The following is a 17,378-nucleotide window of genomic DNA, read 5'->3' on the forward strand; positions in this document are numbered from 1 at the left end:
TCAGAGATTAGCATCTGGCACGAATGTTAATCACAAGGCGAAAGCTGATTTGGAAGATCCAGGCCAACACAATAATCTTCCTCTTGAATAATCTCAGTTTGGGAAAACTCCCATGTTTCACCACCCCCACCCCACTCATCCCACCGCATCTGCACCCCAAAGCACAATGACTGACCTGAGGCCTTCTCCTTCTGGAGAATATTGCCGGCAGTACTCGAGCGTGAAAGACTCTGTGGCTTCTGAGTTGCCAGTGCTCCAGCGAATGGTGGCCGTATCCCAACACACTGTGCAGTCTTCAGCCTTTATTACCGGGGTTGGGGGAGCTGTGGAGACAGAGTGATGTCAGTGGCACCGCCAATAATGCCAGGAAAGCTACAGGGGAATAACTGAAACAATCAGCTCCAGGCTCCAGCAGGGCAGCCATTGGAGTCTCTTGAAACATCAATAGACCTGCGGAAGTATAAACATTTAAGTGCCTAGAGCCCACTGTGGCTGCTTCCACACACATTGGATAATGCACTCTCAACACACTATGGCAGGGGTGGTCAAACTGTGGCCCCCCAGATGTCCATGGACTACAATTCCCATGAGCCCCTGCCAGCGAATGCTGGCAGGGGCTCATGGGAATTGTAGACCATGGACATCTGGGGGGCCACAGTTTGACCACCCTTGCACTATGGCAATCACGTGCAACTGGATTTTCCAGCTTGAAACGACTGCTACAGTGCATTGAGAGCGTGCATTGCCTGACAATGTGTGAGGTGCATGAAGTGAATCTTCGGCCTGCGGAAATACATGGGCGGAAGAATGAGCCTGGTGCCATGGAATGCAAAAATGTTTCTGTGCCATACACTATGGCAGTGGCCCGCAACCTTTTACAGGCTGCGGACCAGCAGCAGCAGGGAGGGTGATTGCCTGGCCGAGCATGCCGCTCATGCATGGAAGCGCACACGCAATGCGCATGTGTGGCCAAAAATGTGCATGCGCATTTTCGGCTGTGCATGGCACATGTGTGCACGCACAGCCTGGCCACACATGCGCATTGCGCATGTGCGGCCCTGCTTCCCTCTCCCCCCCCTCCTATAGTAAGAAGATTGCCGGGCTGCAAGCTTGCGGCTTGGGAAGTTTCTTACTGTGGGGGGTGGGTGGGGAGAGGGAGCGGCGGCCCGGTACCAGGGCCTTCACGGCCCAGCAATGGGCCACGGCCCGGTGGTTGGGGATCACCGCACTATGGAGCATACAAAATAAGAACAGGGATCATCCAGAACAGCTGTAATCGGAGACAACACAGCCTCCTCAGTTATATTATGCAATTTAAGCATAACGGGTATGAAGAGAGTCATTTCTGTTTAACCCCCACTTTTAATGTAATAATTACATTTAAATTGCATTTCGACTTCCTGGTAAATTCTAATCCAGCCGTTGCACACTGGACACACAGCAGGTCTATCAAGGGCAGTATTGTCATTCTAACAGGCAGTGACTCTTCAGGGCCTTAGGCTGAGTTCTCTCACATCACTCACCATCTTGTTCCTTTGAGATGACAGGGATTGAATCTGGGACCGTCTGCATACAAAGCAGATGCTCTACCACTGAGCTGCAGCCCCTCTAAACACCTCCACCTAAAACCAGGTCAATCTGCCTGTCATGTATTCCTCTGGAGGTTTGCATAGACATTTAACAGATTATACATCTTGTATTTAAGGCAACGATTGTGCAGAATTTCCCCCCGGTGTGGGTGTCTAGCTGCCAGCTGAGGAGTCATTTCATGCATCTGATGAAGGGCACCCTAGACCAGATGTCCATGGACTACAATTCCCATGAACCCCTGCCAGCTCACACTGGCACCACGGAAACACCAGCTGTGGTTAACAAACCGGCTAGACATTTTAGTTTTAAATCCTAGGTTGCTGCTCTCCAGATGACCCTGCTTTGTGGGGTTGTCTGCAGTCAAGATTCGAACCTAATGATTATTTTGATCAGAGCACGAATTTTAAAAGTTTACTGTGGCACCTGAAGGCAATCTGAGTGGGGTGGAAAACGCTAGTCTCACAAGCTACTACTGCAAATAGATTTCTAGGTGGTTTGCAGCATAAAGCACGATGCTTGTACAAACCAGTTTGGATGCTGTCTTGGAGCAGCTCAAAATGCTTCTGCAGAAATACAAGGTCAGTTGCTCTTGTAGTGTGAGCAGACGGCTGCAATTTCAAACTCTCCCTCCTGACAAGAGAATAGTGTCATATATATCCCATTACATCTGGAATTACTTAGCAATCCAAATGTGATTATTTGTTTTATCTACTCTCCATGTTTCACTCCTTTCTCTCCACCAACATGTCTATTCTGCTTTAAGGAATAGAGCAATAGAATGGCACTGGGATATATCATGTAGCAAAAATATTGGATTTCTCTCCTCTGCAGCCCCTGCACGAACCAGAAGGCGAAAAAGCACATTTTAAACAGCCTGTAAGGCTAGGCACCTTAACTATTCCCAGCTTATTCTCACAACAGAGTTGCTTCAAATTTGATTCTGTTTTTGTGCGTGGCTTATTACACCTAAACTCAAGGGACTGTGTGAAATGGGCAGAGAAAAAAATACACATGCAGAAGGACACCAGATGTGAAATAAGGATGTGAATAGCCCAGAATCCCAGGTGGAAGGTAATTTGGTTTCTTTCCTCTGCTGCCTTCTACGACCTTATCCATCTCAGAATAGAATAATAGTAACCCGTGATCTGGCTCAGATCTATTAAACCTTTCCAGAGAGGCTTACAATAGCAGCCTTATAATGTGAATATCAGTGTAGTGATTTAAAGTGTTGCTAGAAGGAAGTGTCTGGCACAAACCAGGCGGTATTAAGCCCTTTCAGGTCCCATGTATTTCAGTGACGGAATTAAGCACATGTGTACATTTTTCCCAGTGTAGCCAGTGCCTGCCTTTCAACAGCTTAATTCTGGCTGTATTGGGAACAACACAACTCCAGGTTTGGTGTTCAAATGGAGTTGTATTGTTCCCAATACAGCCAGAAGTAAGCTGTTAAAAGTTACACTGGGAGAAATGTACACATGTGCTTAATTCTGTCACTGAAATACATGGGCTTAATACCACCTGCTTTGTGCCAGACACTTCCTTCTATCAACACTTTAATTCACTACATTGATATTCCCGTTATAAGGCTGCTATTGCAAGCCTCTCTGGAAAGATTTAATCGATCTGAACAGGTTCCATTCCAGCCCATTGTTCCTTGCCAGAATGTCAGGCTGCTACACATAAGGCCTGTTTCAGCCTTCTCTGCCGCTACCTCTTAACAAGATCTTCCACCCAAATGACCCTGGCTTTGGTCGCTCTGCCAGTTATTTACACAATTAAAAAATCAACCGTGGTTGGCAAAGTCATAGCTGTTTAGATTCTGCCACTGCATGTCCAGGCAGATTTCGGTCTGCAACAGAGATGAGCATCATATTCCGGCAGAGTAAGGAAACCCACCCAATTGTGCAACAGACCAATCAGACAAGAGCTTCAAATATGACTAGCTAGAAGGTAACCACAAAGACTGAACTAATTCATGGCATCCATTTACACCTTGTCAGCCCGAAAGATTGATATGTACATCTGTTTGAACTAGCCCATTGTACACCTAACACAGATTTTCAGTTATATGAACCATCTCTAAAAGCATACCTGACCTGGGTACACCTACAGAGCACCTTCTAATTGACGCCATTGGTTCTATAATTCTGTATTATCTCTTACATTCTTTAAATAGAAATACTGCCAATATTGAGAAAAATTGCCCCCCCCCCACCCCAATGCATACAACTTACCAGTTCTAAATGTGGATTTCTCACTAGGAAAGCTACATCCTGTGTAGTTCACAGCCATAATCCACACACTATAGCAGTGGCCGGGTTCCAAGTCTTCCAAAATGCAGTTGCTCTCTTTCACAGTAACACGATATTCTTCTACCAACCCTATGGCAAGGGGGAAATACAAGCATAGGTTCACATGCACAGAATGACACAAATGTGCTTATCTAATGGAAACCATATATAAAATGGGGGGAGATGGGATTTCCCAAGTGAATATCATGGACCCCCACTTGCATTCATCTAGTGCATGTCCAGGAGTTAACCATAAAGGCCATACATAATCCACACACACACACAAAGCATTTAGAAGAAGAGTTGGTTTTTATACCCCGTTGTTCTCTCAAAATGGTTTACAGTTGTCTTCCCTTCCTCTCCCCACAACAGACACCCTGTGAGGTAGGTGGGGCTGAGAGAGCTCTGAGGGAAACTGCTCTGTGAGAACAGATCTAACAGAACTGTGACTAGCCTGAGGTCACCCAGAGGGCTGTATGTGGAGGAGTGGGGAATGCAACTCGACTCTCCAGGTGCCTCTGCTCTTAACCACTACACCAGAATGAGTTAATAGCAAGTTTCTTCAGAGCTTGGGATGGGGGCGGTAGTGATGAGACTGTCTTTTTTGTGCTAAACAAACAGGCATTTTTTTCCAGATGTGTTCCACCAGTTGCCAGTAGATGAAATGCAACTGGAATTCTGAGAGCATTAGTCTGACTGCAGGCATTGCTAGGTGCCCCTAACCTAACACTTAGCATTTCCAACCCTGCCTCAGCAGATTTCAGGAAATTTGGGTGGTATCTGAAGAGGGAGGAGTTTTGAGGAGGACGTGATGTCTTGTCCCCAAGAAGAGGAGGAACAGGAGAAAAAAGGTCTCCCCCAGAGACACTCTAAATAAATTTCCTAGCCTAGGGAAAATTTCTAGAGTGTCACTGAGGGAGACTTTTTCCTCCTGTTCCTTCATTCCTTGGAAACAGGACACTGGGGCTGGGAGAGGGTAAATCTGAGCCCTGGGCAAGTAAATGTGTGTGTGTGTGGGGGGGATTGTTCATTACACGTTTACTGTGCTACTGCCACCTTGCTGAAACTAACTTGCACACTGGCACATTAAAATGCAGGCTGAATTATGACTAGACTAGTAATCAAGCCCGCTGTATGAGTAATACAGCGGGCTCTAGGCACTTACCGGATCGTGGGAGGTCCGTCGGGCAGCGGGGCCTCCCCCGGGCAGTGGTCATTTGGCGGGCAGGGAGTCCCCGGCAGCCGCGCTCCGTGCGACTGCCGGGGGCTCCCTTGAGCGGCGGCGTGACGCAGCGTCAGGCTGGCGGCAAAGGGAGCAACTGTGAGCCGCGCTGTGCGCGGCTCGCAGTTGCTGGGGCCGGGAATCGGAGGGACCAATCGGCAGGCACTGCGCACCTGCCGATTGATCCCTCCGATTGTCTGTCCTGAGGAAGGGTCCAATCTGGACCCTTCCTCATCCGGACCCTTCCTCATGCCGTGGGCTCCCTCGGGCGGCGGCCTGACGCGGCGAGAGGCACTTCGCGGCTGCCGGGGGCTCCCTTGCAGCCAGCCTGACACGTCGGAGGCGCTTCACACCTCTCGCCGCGTCAGGCCAGCGGCAAAGGGAGCAACTGCGAGCCGTGCTGCGCGCGGCTCGCAGTTGCTGGAGCTGGGAATCGGAGGGACCAATTGGCAGGCGCTAAATTGCTGCGCGCCTGCCGATTGGTCCCTCCGATTGTCTGTCCTGAGGAAGGGTCCAATCCGGACCCTTCCTCATCACGGACACATCCCGCCTTAGAACCCCTTAACCATTTATTTAGTCCGTGGCGCCCGCGGCGCCACGGGCGGTTTAAAGATAAGCAGCAATAGCACGGCACCCTTCCCACATGCAACTGCTATTTCCCTAAGGTTGCATTCAGACCACTATTTTTGCCAAATTGCATTCCATCTTATTTTGTCACTCACTGTTCCAGTAGTAACTTTTATTCCCCCTCCCCCATTATTCTCTTTCTGGTACTTTGGGGCTGGTTTTGTCCCCATAATAATTGCTAAGTTAACAGGACACAATGAACAGGCATGAAACCTGTCAAAATGCAGGAGGCTGCTGTCATGGTATTTACTTTATTAGGCAAATTTCAAAATTTGGTCCACTAATTACATCAGATCTACCGAAGCCTTTAAATTCACACGTGCCCTTTTAAACACTTTTTCAGCCCCTCTCTTGCTGCTGGTGTACATTTATAAGAGAAGCAGCTTTAAACGCATGCATACTAGGTTTCCACTGACAGTCACAAAGGAAAGTTGATTAACAATCCCCTTTCATCTTTTCAGCCTTATATGATCAATACACCTGCTATTTTAGCCACAAACTCAATTGCCTGCTTGGTGATATGTGAACATTAAATTTCCTTTGTCCATCACTCAAAGCAGAATTTCCTTCCTGATAAAACTCCCCATGCAAAGTGTGAAATGGCCTCCTCTTGGAACTGACGGAAACGCCATCTCTCATTGACTGTGGACAAGTTTCCCAGACAGGTCTGACAGGCTAATGTTCAACCCCCTAGGAAGGTTTTAATAAGACTGGCTCTTTTGCTAGAGATGTGGAGGGGGAGATGTCCCTATGTCCTTAAAGTAGTCTGGGTTTTGTGCAAACGATCTCAGGAAATGGAAATCACACAGGCCAAAGAATGTGTAGTGCACAGTTTTCGGTCATATTGATGCTTTTGTAATCAAAGAGTTCAAGATGTTTCTTATATTGTATTTTCAACTTGGTTTCCTTTTTAAGAAACTTCCTCCCCAGCCTTCCCCATTCACATACCACTTTGTTCTTGTCTTCCTGGGCGTTCTTCCATGCAATAGACTTGGAAGAAATCAATGACATCATCTTCACTCACAGTCCAGTAAACTGCAACGGAGGTACTTGTAGCTGAGTTCGGCTCCTGAGGCTGCAATCTGGGGGTCTGTGGAACTGGAAGAAAATATGCAGGCAGTTATTGATGAGCAAAGTACACAGCCTGCGGGTCTCGTGGCCTAACTCTTAAGTGGGGCAATTGGAAAGAAGACGAACCATGTCTCACAGTGGTTTATCATCCAAGTCATTGACTGGTATGAGCTGAGGCTTCAAGTCTTTTGGACATGTAATGATCAGCATGCAGATGGGCATAGTTCTCAAAGGACTGACAAAGCTAGCTTCGTGACAGAACTTTTCTTCACAATCCTAAGCAAGTTGATAAAGATGGGCTTGCCAGCCTCCGGGTAATGGTTGAAGATCCTCCATTATTACAACTGTTCTCCAGGAGACAGAGATCAGTTCACCTGGAGAAAATGGCCAGTATGGAAGGTGGAGTCTGTGATATGATACCCTACTTGTCCCTCCCCTCTCCAAATCCTGCCCTCCCCAGGCGCCACCACCAAAACCTCCAGATATTTCCCAACCTGGAGCTGGCAGCCCTATTGTGACCTTGTATCCCTATTTGCCTATCTACCCTGCACATTCATGCCATTGTTGTTAAACCAGTTTAACTAGCGTGGTATCTGTTATGTATGTGGTTCTGTTAACAATTCTACCAAGGACCAAGCTTGAGGTCTGAGGTAGGATAGGCGTAGGCCAGGGGTAGTCAACCTGTGGTCCTCCAGATGTCCATGGACTACAATTCCCATGAGCCCCTGCCAGCAAATGCTGGCAGGGGCTCATGGGAATTGCAGTCCATGGACATCTGGAGGACCACAGGTTGACTACCCCTGGCGTAGGCAAAGTAATTGACCAATGTGCTGGGAGATCTCCCTCTGTTTAAATTGAAACTGACCAAATAGCACATATTTTCAGGAAGATCCATTGTTCAGTTGTATATATATGCTGGGGCTCTTGAACTCGGTTCAGTTTTGCTTCTTATACCACCATGCTGAGACCCTAATAAAGAGCTGATTGAACTCCCAGTGGTCCTGGCTGCCTTGAAACCCACAGATTTAACAGTCTCCTCCAAAGAATTATGGGGATTGTAGCTTGAGGAGACTGCTGAGAATTCTCTGATAGAGAAACTGTAAAGGAATTCAAAAGCAGCACTAAACTAGAAGGGAATGGTTCATATACTTCCTTGTCTAGCAAAAGGGCACAATTCCCAAAGCACCCTCTCTTCTCTTCCCACTACTTGAGAGTCTGAGCTCCTTAAGAAAGCTCATCCATGAAGGTCTTTTGTGGGGCTATAACAGCATCATTAATACCTATATCCATTTCAGCAATGCATACAAATACTGGAGCTATTGATTCAAACTAATCTGCCAAACAGTGCCAGCCTAAATAAAGGTATACCCTTCTGAACCCACTGAAGTGAATGACCTTAGAAGTATGCAAGTTTGCTTAGGATCGCACAATAAAAGTGAGATGTCTTTAAACAGAGGCTCAAAAACATACCCCTATATGCTAATAATCTGATGGAACAAACAAAATCCCCCTTCTTTCTCTCCTTCTATGCCTGTCCTTGCAGATTTCGTATTCTACATGAGTATTAAGATCCACACAGAAAATGTTATTCCCCCTTCTGTTTTTCAGTTATTTTCAGAGGCAGTCATGAATTGCTGTGGCGTGCGCACACATGCACACACACACACAAAAGGAAAGGAAAATGCTGATGCTAGTAGTTTTCATGTGATTAAGAAAAAGAACTGCCTGTCATTGGAAACATTCATCCTTCCCATCACTGAACACAAACTAGATTATTTTGTTATTTACTCAGGCTGGAGACAGACTTTAATTATTTCAGAGCACTGAAGAGAGAATGAAAGAAGCATCATAGATTGTACAGTCATTTCTGGTAAACACATTTTTATGAAGCTTCCAAAACCTGCACAGCCTGTTGGAAGAGAGGCAACAAGCAGACTACCAGAGATGGAACACATCACAGATTGCAAAGCCTCTTCCCCGTGAATGTCTATCCCCAGCCTTATTCCTTTAAGTTCTTGTGTCCAGCAAAGTAACACTCTGTTCTGGGTTGGAGAATACTTGGAGATTTTGGAGGTGGAGTTGAGAAGGGAGGGGTTTTGGGAGGGGAGGGATGTCTATGTGGTATCTATTCCACTTAATATTTCTGGTAAGACCTAGGAGGAGGAGCATGTCTCATGGCTTAAATGTCACTCAGTGCTTAACACCCTTTCAGGGCAGCTGTCCCGCCCCTGAGTGCCTCCTTGTCCAACTGGCTTGCCTGTCTGTCCAGTGGCCAGCCAATCGCCTTCTGTCCGCCACCCCTGACCACCCCCTCCTCCTTCCACTTCCCTCCGAGGCTCAGAGGTTGCAGATCCCTGCCGCAGGAAAGCTGCTCCTGCCTGTGAGTTCCCTGTAGCCTGCAGCCTTTCCAGGTCCTTGGGGGAGGGGGAGGCCATCCGCAGAGTTCTTCCACTCCATCCCCCTAATCTAGCACCCGTTGTATTCCTGAATGCAAGAGGGTTGGCCCCTAGTAGTACTATAAATTCCATTTTCAAAAGTGGCCATTTTCTTCCGATCTCTGTTGCTTTTATTTCAAAAGAAGTTTATAGATCTGGCCCTGTAGGTGTGGTTTTTTGAACAATAACATGTTTTCAAAATCACTAAGAGGTGAATTTTTGTCCACTCGAGTCTCAAAGTCTGTTTTTAGTCTGGCTTTCAGTTGGTTATACTCCATCCATTGTAGCTCATATCCTTCTTTGTTTAATTCTTGCAGACTCTTGAGCTCACCTGTTCTCGTTAACAAGTCCTTGTACATTGGGCATGTTATTCTTCTTTGCTGTTGTCTGGAGAAATACGCCTCTATTGGCGATTTCAGTAAATATGATGAGGAGCAAAGTCTTGTTTTGTATTTATTCCAGATCTTTAGTAGGGATCTTGTCCAAAAGCTGACCTTAGGTTTTTCCTTTCCTTTTGTTTTCAAAGAGGGCCAGAGCATTTCATGGAAGCTTTGCTTACTATCTGCCTTTTCCAACACCAACTCTCTTGTCATTGGATCAATTATCCAGTCTGTCACTGCTGTCAGTGTTGCCGCATGTAGGTATAATTTTAGATTTGGGACGCCCTGTCCCCCTCTCTTCTTGTCATCTTGTAGAATTCTAAAGGCAATTCTTGGCCTCTTATAGTTCCAAATGAACTTATTTATTTCAGACTGCCATTTATTTACCACAGAGTCATTAATATCTATTGGCAGAGTTTGAAAAAGGAAGTTAAATTTTGGTAATATTGACATTTTTACTGTGGCCATTCTTGCTGACCACGAAAGGTTCAAGTTGTTCCACTTCTTAATGTCCTGTTGGATTTGTGACCAGAGCTCCCCGTAGTTGTTAGCAAACAAGGTATCAGAGCGATTTCCAATTTGGACTCCTAGATATTTGACCTTTTTAGGGTTGATCTCGCACCTTAGTGCCCTTTTGAGTATCTCTATGTTCAAGTCTGATATGCCAAATAGCATAATCTTGGTTTTAGAGAGATTTATCTTGTATCCAGAGTGTTTCCCAAAAGTGTTTATCTCTTCAAACAACAATTCTAAAGTGGTGCTTGGATTAGTTAATACACAAACAACATCATCAGCATAGCTTTTAAGTTTAAATTCTTCTCCCGCAATCATAAGTCCCGAGAGCTTTGCGTTTGCTCGAATTTTACGAGCTAGTGACTCCAATACCAGGTTAAATAATAGGGGGGATAGCGGACATCCTTGTCTAGTTCCCTTCCCAATTTGAATAGGGTCTTTAGTTAACATTCCATTAACCAAGATTCTTGCCTCTTGCTTTGAGTATACATGCTTGATTAGGTTCCAAAAATTGTCCCCACATTTTAGTTGGGTAAGCGTGGCCAGTAGGAACTTCCATTGCACCTTGTCAAAAGCTTTTTCAGCGTCCAAAAACACAAAAGCCGCTTGAATTCCTTTAGTGCGGACCACCTCCATTGCATTAAGGACAAATCTGACGTTGTTTTTCATGTACCTTTTGGGCATGAATCCTGTTTGATCTGGATGGATGATTTCATTAAGGCATTTCTTCAGTCTTTCTGCTAAAGCCTTTGCAAAAATTTTGTAGTCCACATTAAGTAGTGATATTGGTCTATAAGCATTTGGCGATAGTGAGTCCATACCTTCTTTATGTATGAGTGTTATCGACGCTTGCTGCCACGATTTGGGGAGTGATTTTCCAGAGTTGTCCACTACTTCATTCACCATCTGTGTCAGGACTGGTAGTAATATATGATTTAATTTCTTATAATAAGTTGCGGAGAGGCCATCTGGGCCTGGGGCCTTATTTAATTTCATAGCTGTTACCGCTTCGGCCAGTTCCTGAGCTGAGAATCTCTGATTTAATATCTTTCGTTGCTCATCTGTGAAGGTTAAAGATGGGGTACCTCCAAGATATTCCATGCTGTCAGGTATAGTTTCTTCATCTGTTTGGTATAAATTTTGGAAAAAGTTTGAGAGACATTGTTGTATTTCCTGATCTGTACGAAAGTGGTTGTCTCCATATTTAAGGCTGGATATAACACTTTTGTTATGATTTCTTTTTAGTTTATATGCCAGCCATCTTCCAGGTTTGTCAGCATGTTCAAAATTCTTTTGTTTTATCCAATCCAGTTTTTTCCTCATATCTTCGGTTTCCAATGCATCTCTTTTTAGTCTTAAGAGCGTTATTTGTTTGGCTGTCTTCTTAGATAGATGGGCTTGGTGCTGGATTTCTAATTGTCTGATTGACCAGACAATTTCGTTCAGCTCTTTTTCTTTCTTTTTCCTTTTGGCGGTGTTCAGGCTTATCAATCTTCCTCTTATATACGCTTTACTCGTATCCCAGACCGTAGATAATGGAATCTCTTTTGTGCAGTTAAGTTTGAAGAATTCTTTTAAGTCAGCTTCGCACAGATTCAAATTCTCTTTGTCTTCTAGGATGTATTCATTCATTCTCCATCTTCGCATACCAGCTCTGCAGAAGGAAAATTCTGCCCATATTGGGTTGTGGTCTGCAAAGGTGTTGGGGAGAATTTCCATATTTGTCACTTTTGGTAATAACGATTTTGAGCACCAGCATTGGTCTATTCTGGAGTATGAGGAGTGTCGAGAAGAATAGAAGGTATACTGTTTGCTTTTGGGGTGGAGTTCTCTCCAGCGATCTCTGTTGCTTTTAGATCAATTATAATCCCAGGATTTCTCACTTCCTGGAAGTTAGCAAGGCACCATACCTAAAGTGCCCTCACTTCTTGAGAGACTGAGCAGTGGCAAGCAACATGATAAAACTGCTGATGCGCAAGACAGTGGTGGTTTCTGTGGTTACCACACAGGAGTAGAGCCTGGAAGGCCCAGGTCAAAGTCCTCACTCTGCCACGGAAGCTAAGTGGGTAACCTTGGTCTATTCACTCTCTCTAGCCTAACCTACCTGAGTTTCTCTGAATCCCCATTGGGGGAAAGCAGGGTATATATAAATAAGTAAAACTGTGGAAGAGATAGAGGATGAAACAAATTTATAATATTAATCAGCAGACAGGAAGGTTGAAATGATGAGCTGCTATACGTTGAATGTAATTCCATTAAAGAGTTCCCCTATATATAAGCCAAGCACTGGCCTCACTTGATTTTTGTTGTAAATAATTGCACAAAAAAATTGAAGATTTTTCAAAGAGCTGCCTGTCGAGCAGAGAACTTGCCCAAGAAGAAGTTTCTTCACACATCCAGTTGTGTAATGCAATGCTAAACTGGAAGTGCTGGTAGTACAACAGGCCACAAAAAGATGTGCAGTGCACAAGAATTTCGCATTTGAACTGCATATGCCATCGAACTTCCGCGGCTGTAACTCCTGATATGGTTTTTGACTCTAAAATGCAGCAATGGGATTAGAATTGCAGCAATGAGAAACGGGGTTTCATTTCTCCCTTCCCCAAAATACACACACACCATTTTCCAAACAGAAAGTGGCTCCTTTGGGTTACTTCTTGCCTCAATAAGGAAAAGAGTGGTACCAGCTGGAGTTAAAAGCAGTGTGGGTGAAAGTGGGACTTTTCTATAGGGAGAATGGTCCAGAGAGAAAGAGCTAGCTCTTCCTCTTCCCCACCACGATAGCCCAACCCATGGGTACAGCCAAGCACAAAACTCCAACATCTTGTGAAGCTTGAGTATTAAGCAATCAGTACTGACTCCTGTCACTCTCCCAGTCTGCATTGTAATTGGAAGCCCAGTTATATACATCTAAGACCATGGCCGTCAATTAATTTAGAAGGGTATGAGTCTGTTTAGGATGGCACAGCTAGTGAGAATCAACAGCTCACCCATGGAAATTGCTAGGGCTTTTCCACACATCAAAAAACATAACATCACGTCAGTGAAATTGCGTGACGCTATAAAAAAATGGCGCCCCCACACCATTTCTCACTTGCTTGCTCTCCCGCTATCTTCTGCCGCGTTTTTGTGCTTCCTGGCACTCTTCATGGCTGCCTTAAATGGCGGAAGGGAAGAACACGCTATACATGCGACTCTCCCCCGCCTGTCACTCATGGCAAGTAGCCAATCACCTTTTTCCCTGTTTTAAAGGGACAGCAATGCAAGCTTTCTTTTTTTTAAGTGAAACTTCTCCGTTGGGACGCCTATGCATCTAATCATAGCTGTATAGTCATAGTGCTTATTTTAATGCCACCCCATAACCTTGAAGCTCAAGAAAAGTAATCTTCTTAAGGTTTTTTTGGGGGGAGGGGTCTGAGAGGCATGCTTTGTGCATCAACTGGTGGGGGAATTTCTTCTATCTGCCTTGACTAAGTAACGCGTATTCATTGCTCCAAGCAGTTTGCTACAATAAAAAGCCCCATTCCAGGTAGAAGGGCTAGGGAGGCAGGCTCAAAGGCAGGCACTGGAGACAGAGATTGCACTACTTTTATCCCTTTGGTTATGCACATTTCCTTGGCATATGGCTTGTTGGTTGTTCTCCTCTCACTCACGTTACATATTTGGGGGAATCCAGTTTTGCGGATTACCCAACTATCATTTTAAAATGGAGGATGTAGCTGCTGGTTTGCTGTTGGAATGCTGGATGCTGCCAACGTCGTGCAAAACGCCAAAAATATGGCATTTGCATAAAGTATTTCACTTTTTTAATTGGAATGGCCCTTAGTCTTATGTATACCCCCCAAAGAGATCCAGACTATTGTTTCTGTGAGGACACGATTTTCCTCCATTTCCCCCCTCTCATAGCAGCCAGATATATCCTCTGGAATCCTCTTCCTGGAAGTGCTCTTTCCTTGTGCAAAAAGACGGGGAGGGGGAGCAATTTCAGCTGCTGAGAGAGACAATAGAATTTTAAACAGTAGTCTGGCTGCAAACCAAGGTAATTTCAGGATTAAGCATCACTGGATGGAAGATAGTGCTGCTAAACAAATCTGCCTATTTCAGAGGAAGTCCAGATCAGGGTGGAAGTATGGGAGAGAAAAAAAAACATTCCATTTGTTTCTATGGAAAAGACTTAAATATTCTTTAAGAAAGTTAGAATCATAGAGTTGGAAGGGGCCAGACAGGTCAACTAGTCAATGCAAGTTGCAGGCCTAAAGCAGGGTTTTTCTTGACATCCCTGGAAGGGTTTCCTGAATGGGTGGGAATTTATTAGTTTTGTATATATTTTTAAACTTTTATCAGGAGATATGATATATATAGTCATGCCAACTTAACCCCCCCTCTCAAAATGGCCAGAGATGTGCTTCAGGTGGGCTATGCTTCCCAGCCATATTCTGCGCAATCATGCCACTTCTGGGGGTTTCTCGAAGTCTGAGGAACGTTTCAGGGGTTTCTCAATGATCAGAAGGCTGAGAAAGGCTAGCCAAAAGCATCCGTGATATCTATCCAGCCGCTGCTTAAAGACATCCACCTACAGTGAGGGGGTACTAAATTAATGGCTGGCTCTCTATAACAAGATACATTATTGATATAGATATGTAATCTGATTGATACACCTATGCAAGCAGTCAGTTTTTAATATTGTGATTTTTAGTTTGAGTTTTTGGTTAGCATCACAAATAAAATGCAAAATGGTAACATTTAGAAACTGCTGCTTATACGATTCTGCTTTTGACCTCAAGATCCACTTTTCTCAAGAGTCTTTTTCCTCCTATAAAGGAAAGAAAATTCATAGTTGGCAGGCTGTTCAAAGAAAGGTGAAGGAGTAGGAGGTTTAAAAGGAGCTGTTATCTCTTAGAATGTATCCTTGTTAAAATGATTTAAAAGAAATCTAGTTAAGGAAAGAAGGGGAACTACTGCTGCCTTTTGTCATCATCACAAAGATGGGAATATATTTCAAAAGGTTTAGGAGAATATATGTTGGCAAGGAAAGCTGTAGCTTCTCCCTGCAAAGAATATCAGTGTAGAGTTGTCTCCATAGAAAGAGACTATTGACACTACTTGGGTGAAGTTCCTTCCATGAAGTAGACCCTGGCTCAGAAATCTACAAAACCGAGAGGAGGCGGAGCCATGGCACTTGGATAGCTCGATTACTTCGAGCTCCTGTTCCACTGAGGGTCAATCACTGCTGTGATTGACAGAATCGGGTTTTGGGTACGCTAACCCAACCATAAATCTTCTCAGGAATTCCTTGTGAATCTCTGGGGCCTCTCTGTTCCGCAGGGAAATTAATCTCCCACTGGAACGTAAGCTCAGTGTGCACAGGGTCCAGCAAGCGCCGTCCGCCATCTTAAAATCTTTTTTCCTTTTCTTCTTTTTTCAACTCTGCAATCTACAAAGCTTATTTTAATCTTCCAAGATAATTGGACACCTCCCAGCAAGACCTTCAACTCACCACAACTCCGGAGCGAAAACATCTGGCAGACATCAGATCGAGCCTACAAACAGTGAGTGGGGTTTCCCTCGGCACCTTCTTCCCTGGAATGAACTCTCGGCGTGGAGAGTTGCTCTCGCTAATCCAAACAAGCCAGAGTGACAGGATTTATTACCACTGAGGGGGTGAAGCAGCCAAATTCCAAGATATTGAGTCATTAATCAACGCAGAGATGCAAGTGCTTTTCCGCTTCTCCGTCTTTACTTTTCCCCCCGTTTCTGGCTCTGCTTGATGCCACCTCATCATGAGGCAGGCTAATTTTCTTTTCTAAGCGAAGAAGGACTTAAATCAACTCAAACTAATAAGTATTATATCTGTTTTTGGTCTTCGAAGATAAGAGAGTTTAGAGCCGTGGAATCTCGCGAGAACTAAGCTCTAGAAACATTCCTTTAATTCAAAACAGACTGTTGCTTTCGTTAGGACTCTGTAGGACCTCTACTGGCTATCTGCAAAATTGCAAATATATTTTGGAAACAACATATGCATAATTGATTAACAAAATTCCAAACCTGGAACATGTTTTCGTTTAAAAAATTTGCATATCTTCTAGATAAACAAACACAAGACCTGAAAGAATCTCTAAATGGTTCACTTAAAAATATGCTCATGGAGTTTAAAGGCATTAAGGAAGAAGTCTCTAACAGGAATGATGAACCAATGGTAGTGGCTGATGATAGCTTTAAACAAGATGGAAAATTACCAGCAGAAGAGGAATCTGAAATTATGGAGATGGAAAAGGGGATGTCAGAGTCTTGCAGCTCAGATAAGGACACCCTACCTGAGAAGATATATAGCCACTCCAAAGCAACAATACACAAGAAAGACATATGGATCTGCGGTGAAAGCAATCGATTGAAAGGAGCTTCATGGAAAAACATCTGTACTGATATTGGAGTCCAGGAGGTACAACTGCTTCAAGATTTATCGATGTATACTTCGAGGGAAAGACTACAACTGTACTTTCCCAGCCAAAGACCAATAGGACAGAACATTAGTCAACGGGAGCTACAAGACGTAATAAGCCTCGAAATGAGACCTCCTTAAGAAGCTTGGGGAATGGAAATGCAACACAGTGGTCGAAATTCCTTTCCTCTTTTACCTCCTGTATGTAGCCATATAGGCAATATAACTAGTTAAGAAGTTAATCTGGGGTCTAAGATCTTTTAAGTAAGCTGAATCTGTATTATTAAACCTAATTTCGCACTGCCTACTAGCTCAAAATCAAAGCATAACTAAAAGGAGACACCTAATGGAATGGGCTTATATTATAGTGTGGGGTTTTAGATTTCCTATGATAGCTGAATTTGAATTATCTAGCATATCTCTGTAGTGACTTTCAGCCTAAACTTAATGCATAACTAAAAGAAGGTTTTTAACTGAGGAGGTGTAAATATAACTAACGAAAAATCTATTCTATTAATTAATGAAGACTCCATTTTATTATTTCTGGTATTAACAATGTATACTTATACATATTTGTTTCTCTTCTTTCTGTACAATTAAGCAGGCTTATTCTTTTTTTTCCTTTTTCCCTTTTTCTAGTGAAAATGTGGAGGGCTCTAGGACTACGTTAAGTATAAACTGTTTATGATTGTTAAAACTATCAGAAACTATGCAAACAAATGTTGAAATGATGGTAACAAGGTAGACTTCTCTTTTTAAATGTGGTGCAAACGTGAAAAAGTCTATAAAAAGTCTATAAGCTTTGGGTAA

At 44.1% G+C, this 17,378-nt stretch overlaps 1 protein-coding gene across 4 annotated transcripts in view; it reads right to left on the bottom strand.

The window, feature by feature from the left end:
* The window catches only part of CMYA5 (cardiomyopathy associated 5), a 65,819-nt gene that overhangs the window by 18,055 nt on the left and 30,386 nt on the right, over positions 1–17,378 (bottom strand). For 2 of the 4 annotated variants that reach the window (XM_077347309.1, XM_077347308.1), the window contains exons 7-9: positions 6,679–6,828; positions 3,825–3,971; positions 176–323 (exon numbers count right to left, since the gene is read on the bottom strand). In XM_077347309.1, the coding sequence (XP_077203424.1) occupies positions 176–323; positions 3,825–3,971; positions 6,679–6,828 (445 nt within the window). Of the gene's footprint in view, positions 1–175; positions 324–3,824; positions 3,972–6,678; positions 6,829–17,378 lie in introns of those variants that run through there. The other 2 variants (XR_013233060.1, XR_013233061.1) reach the window with 2 other exon arrangements.

This window comes from Paroedura picta, chromosome 7 (genome assembly GCF_049243985.1).
Source record: "Paroedura picta isolate Pp20150507F chromosome 7, Ppicta_v3.0, whole genome shotgun sequence".
Classification (NCBI taxonomy): domain Eukaryota; kingdom Metazoa; phylum Chordata; class Lepidosauria; order Squamata; family Gekkonidae; genus Paroedura; species Paroedura picta.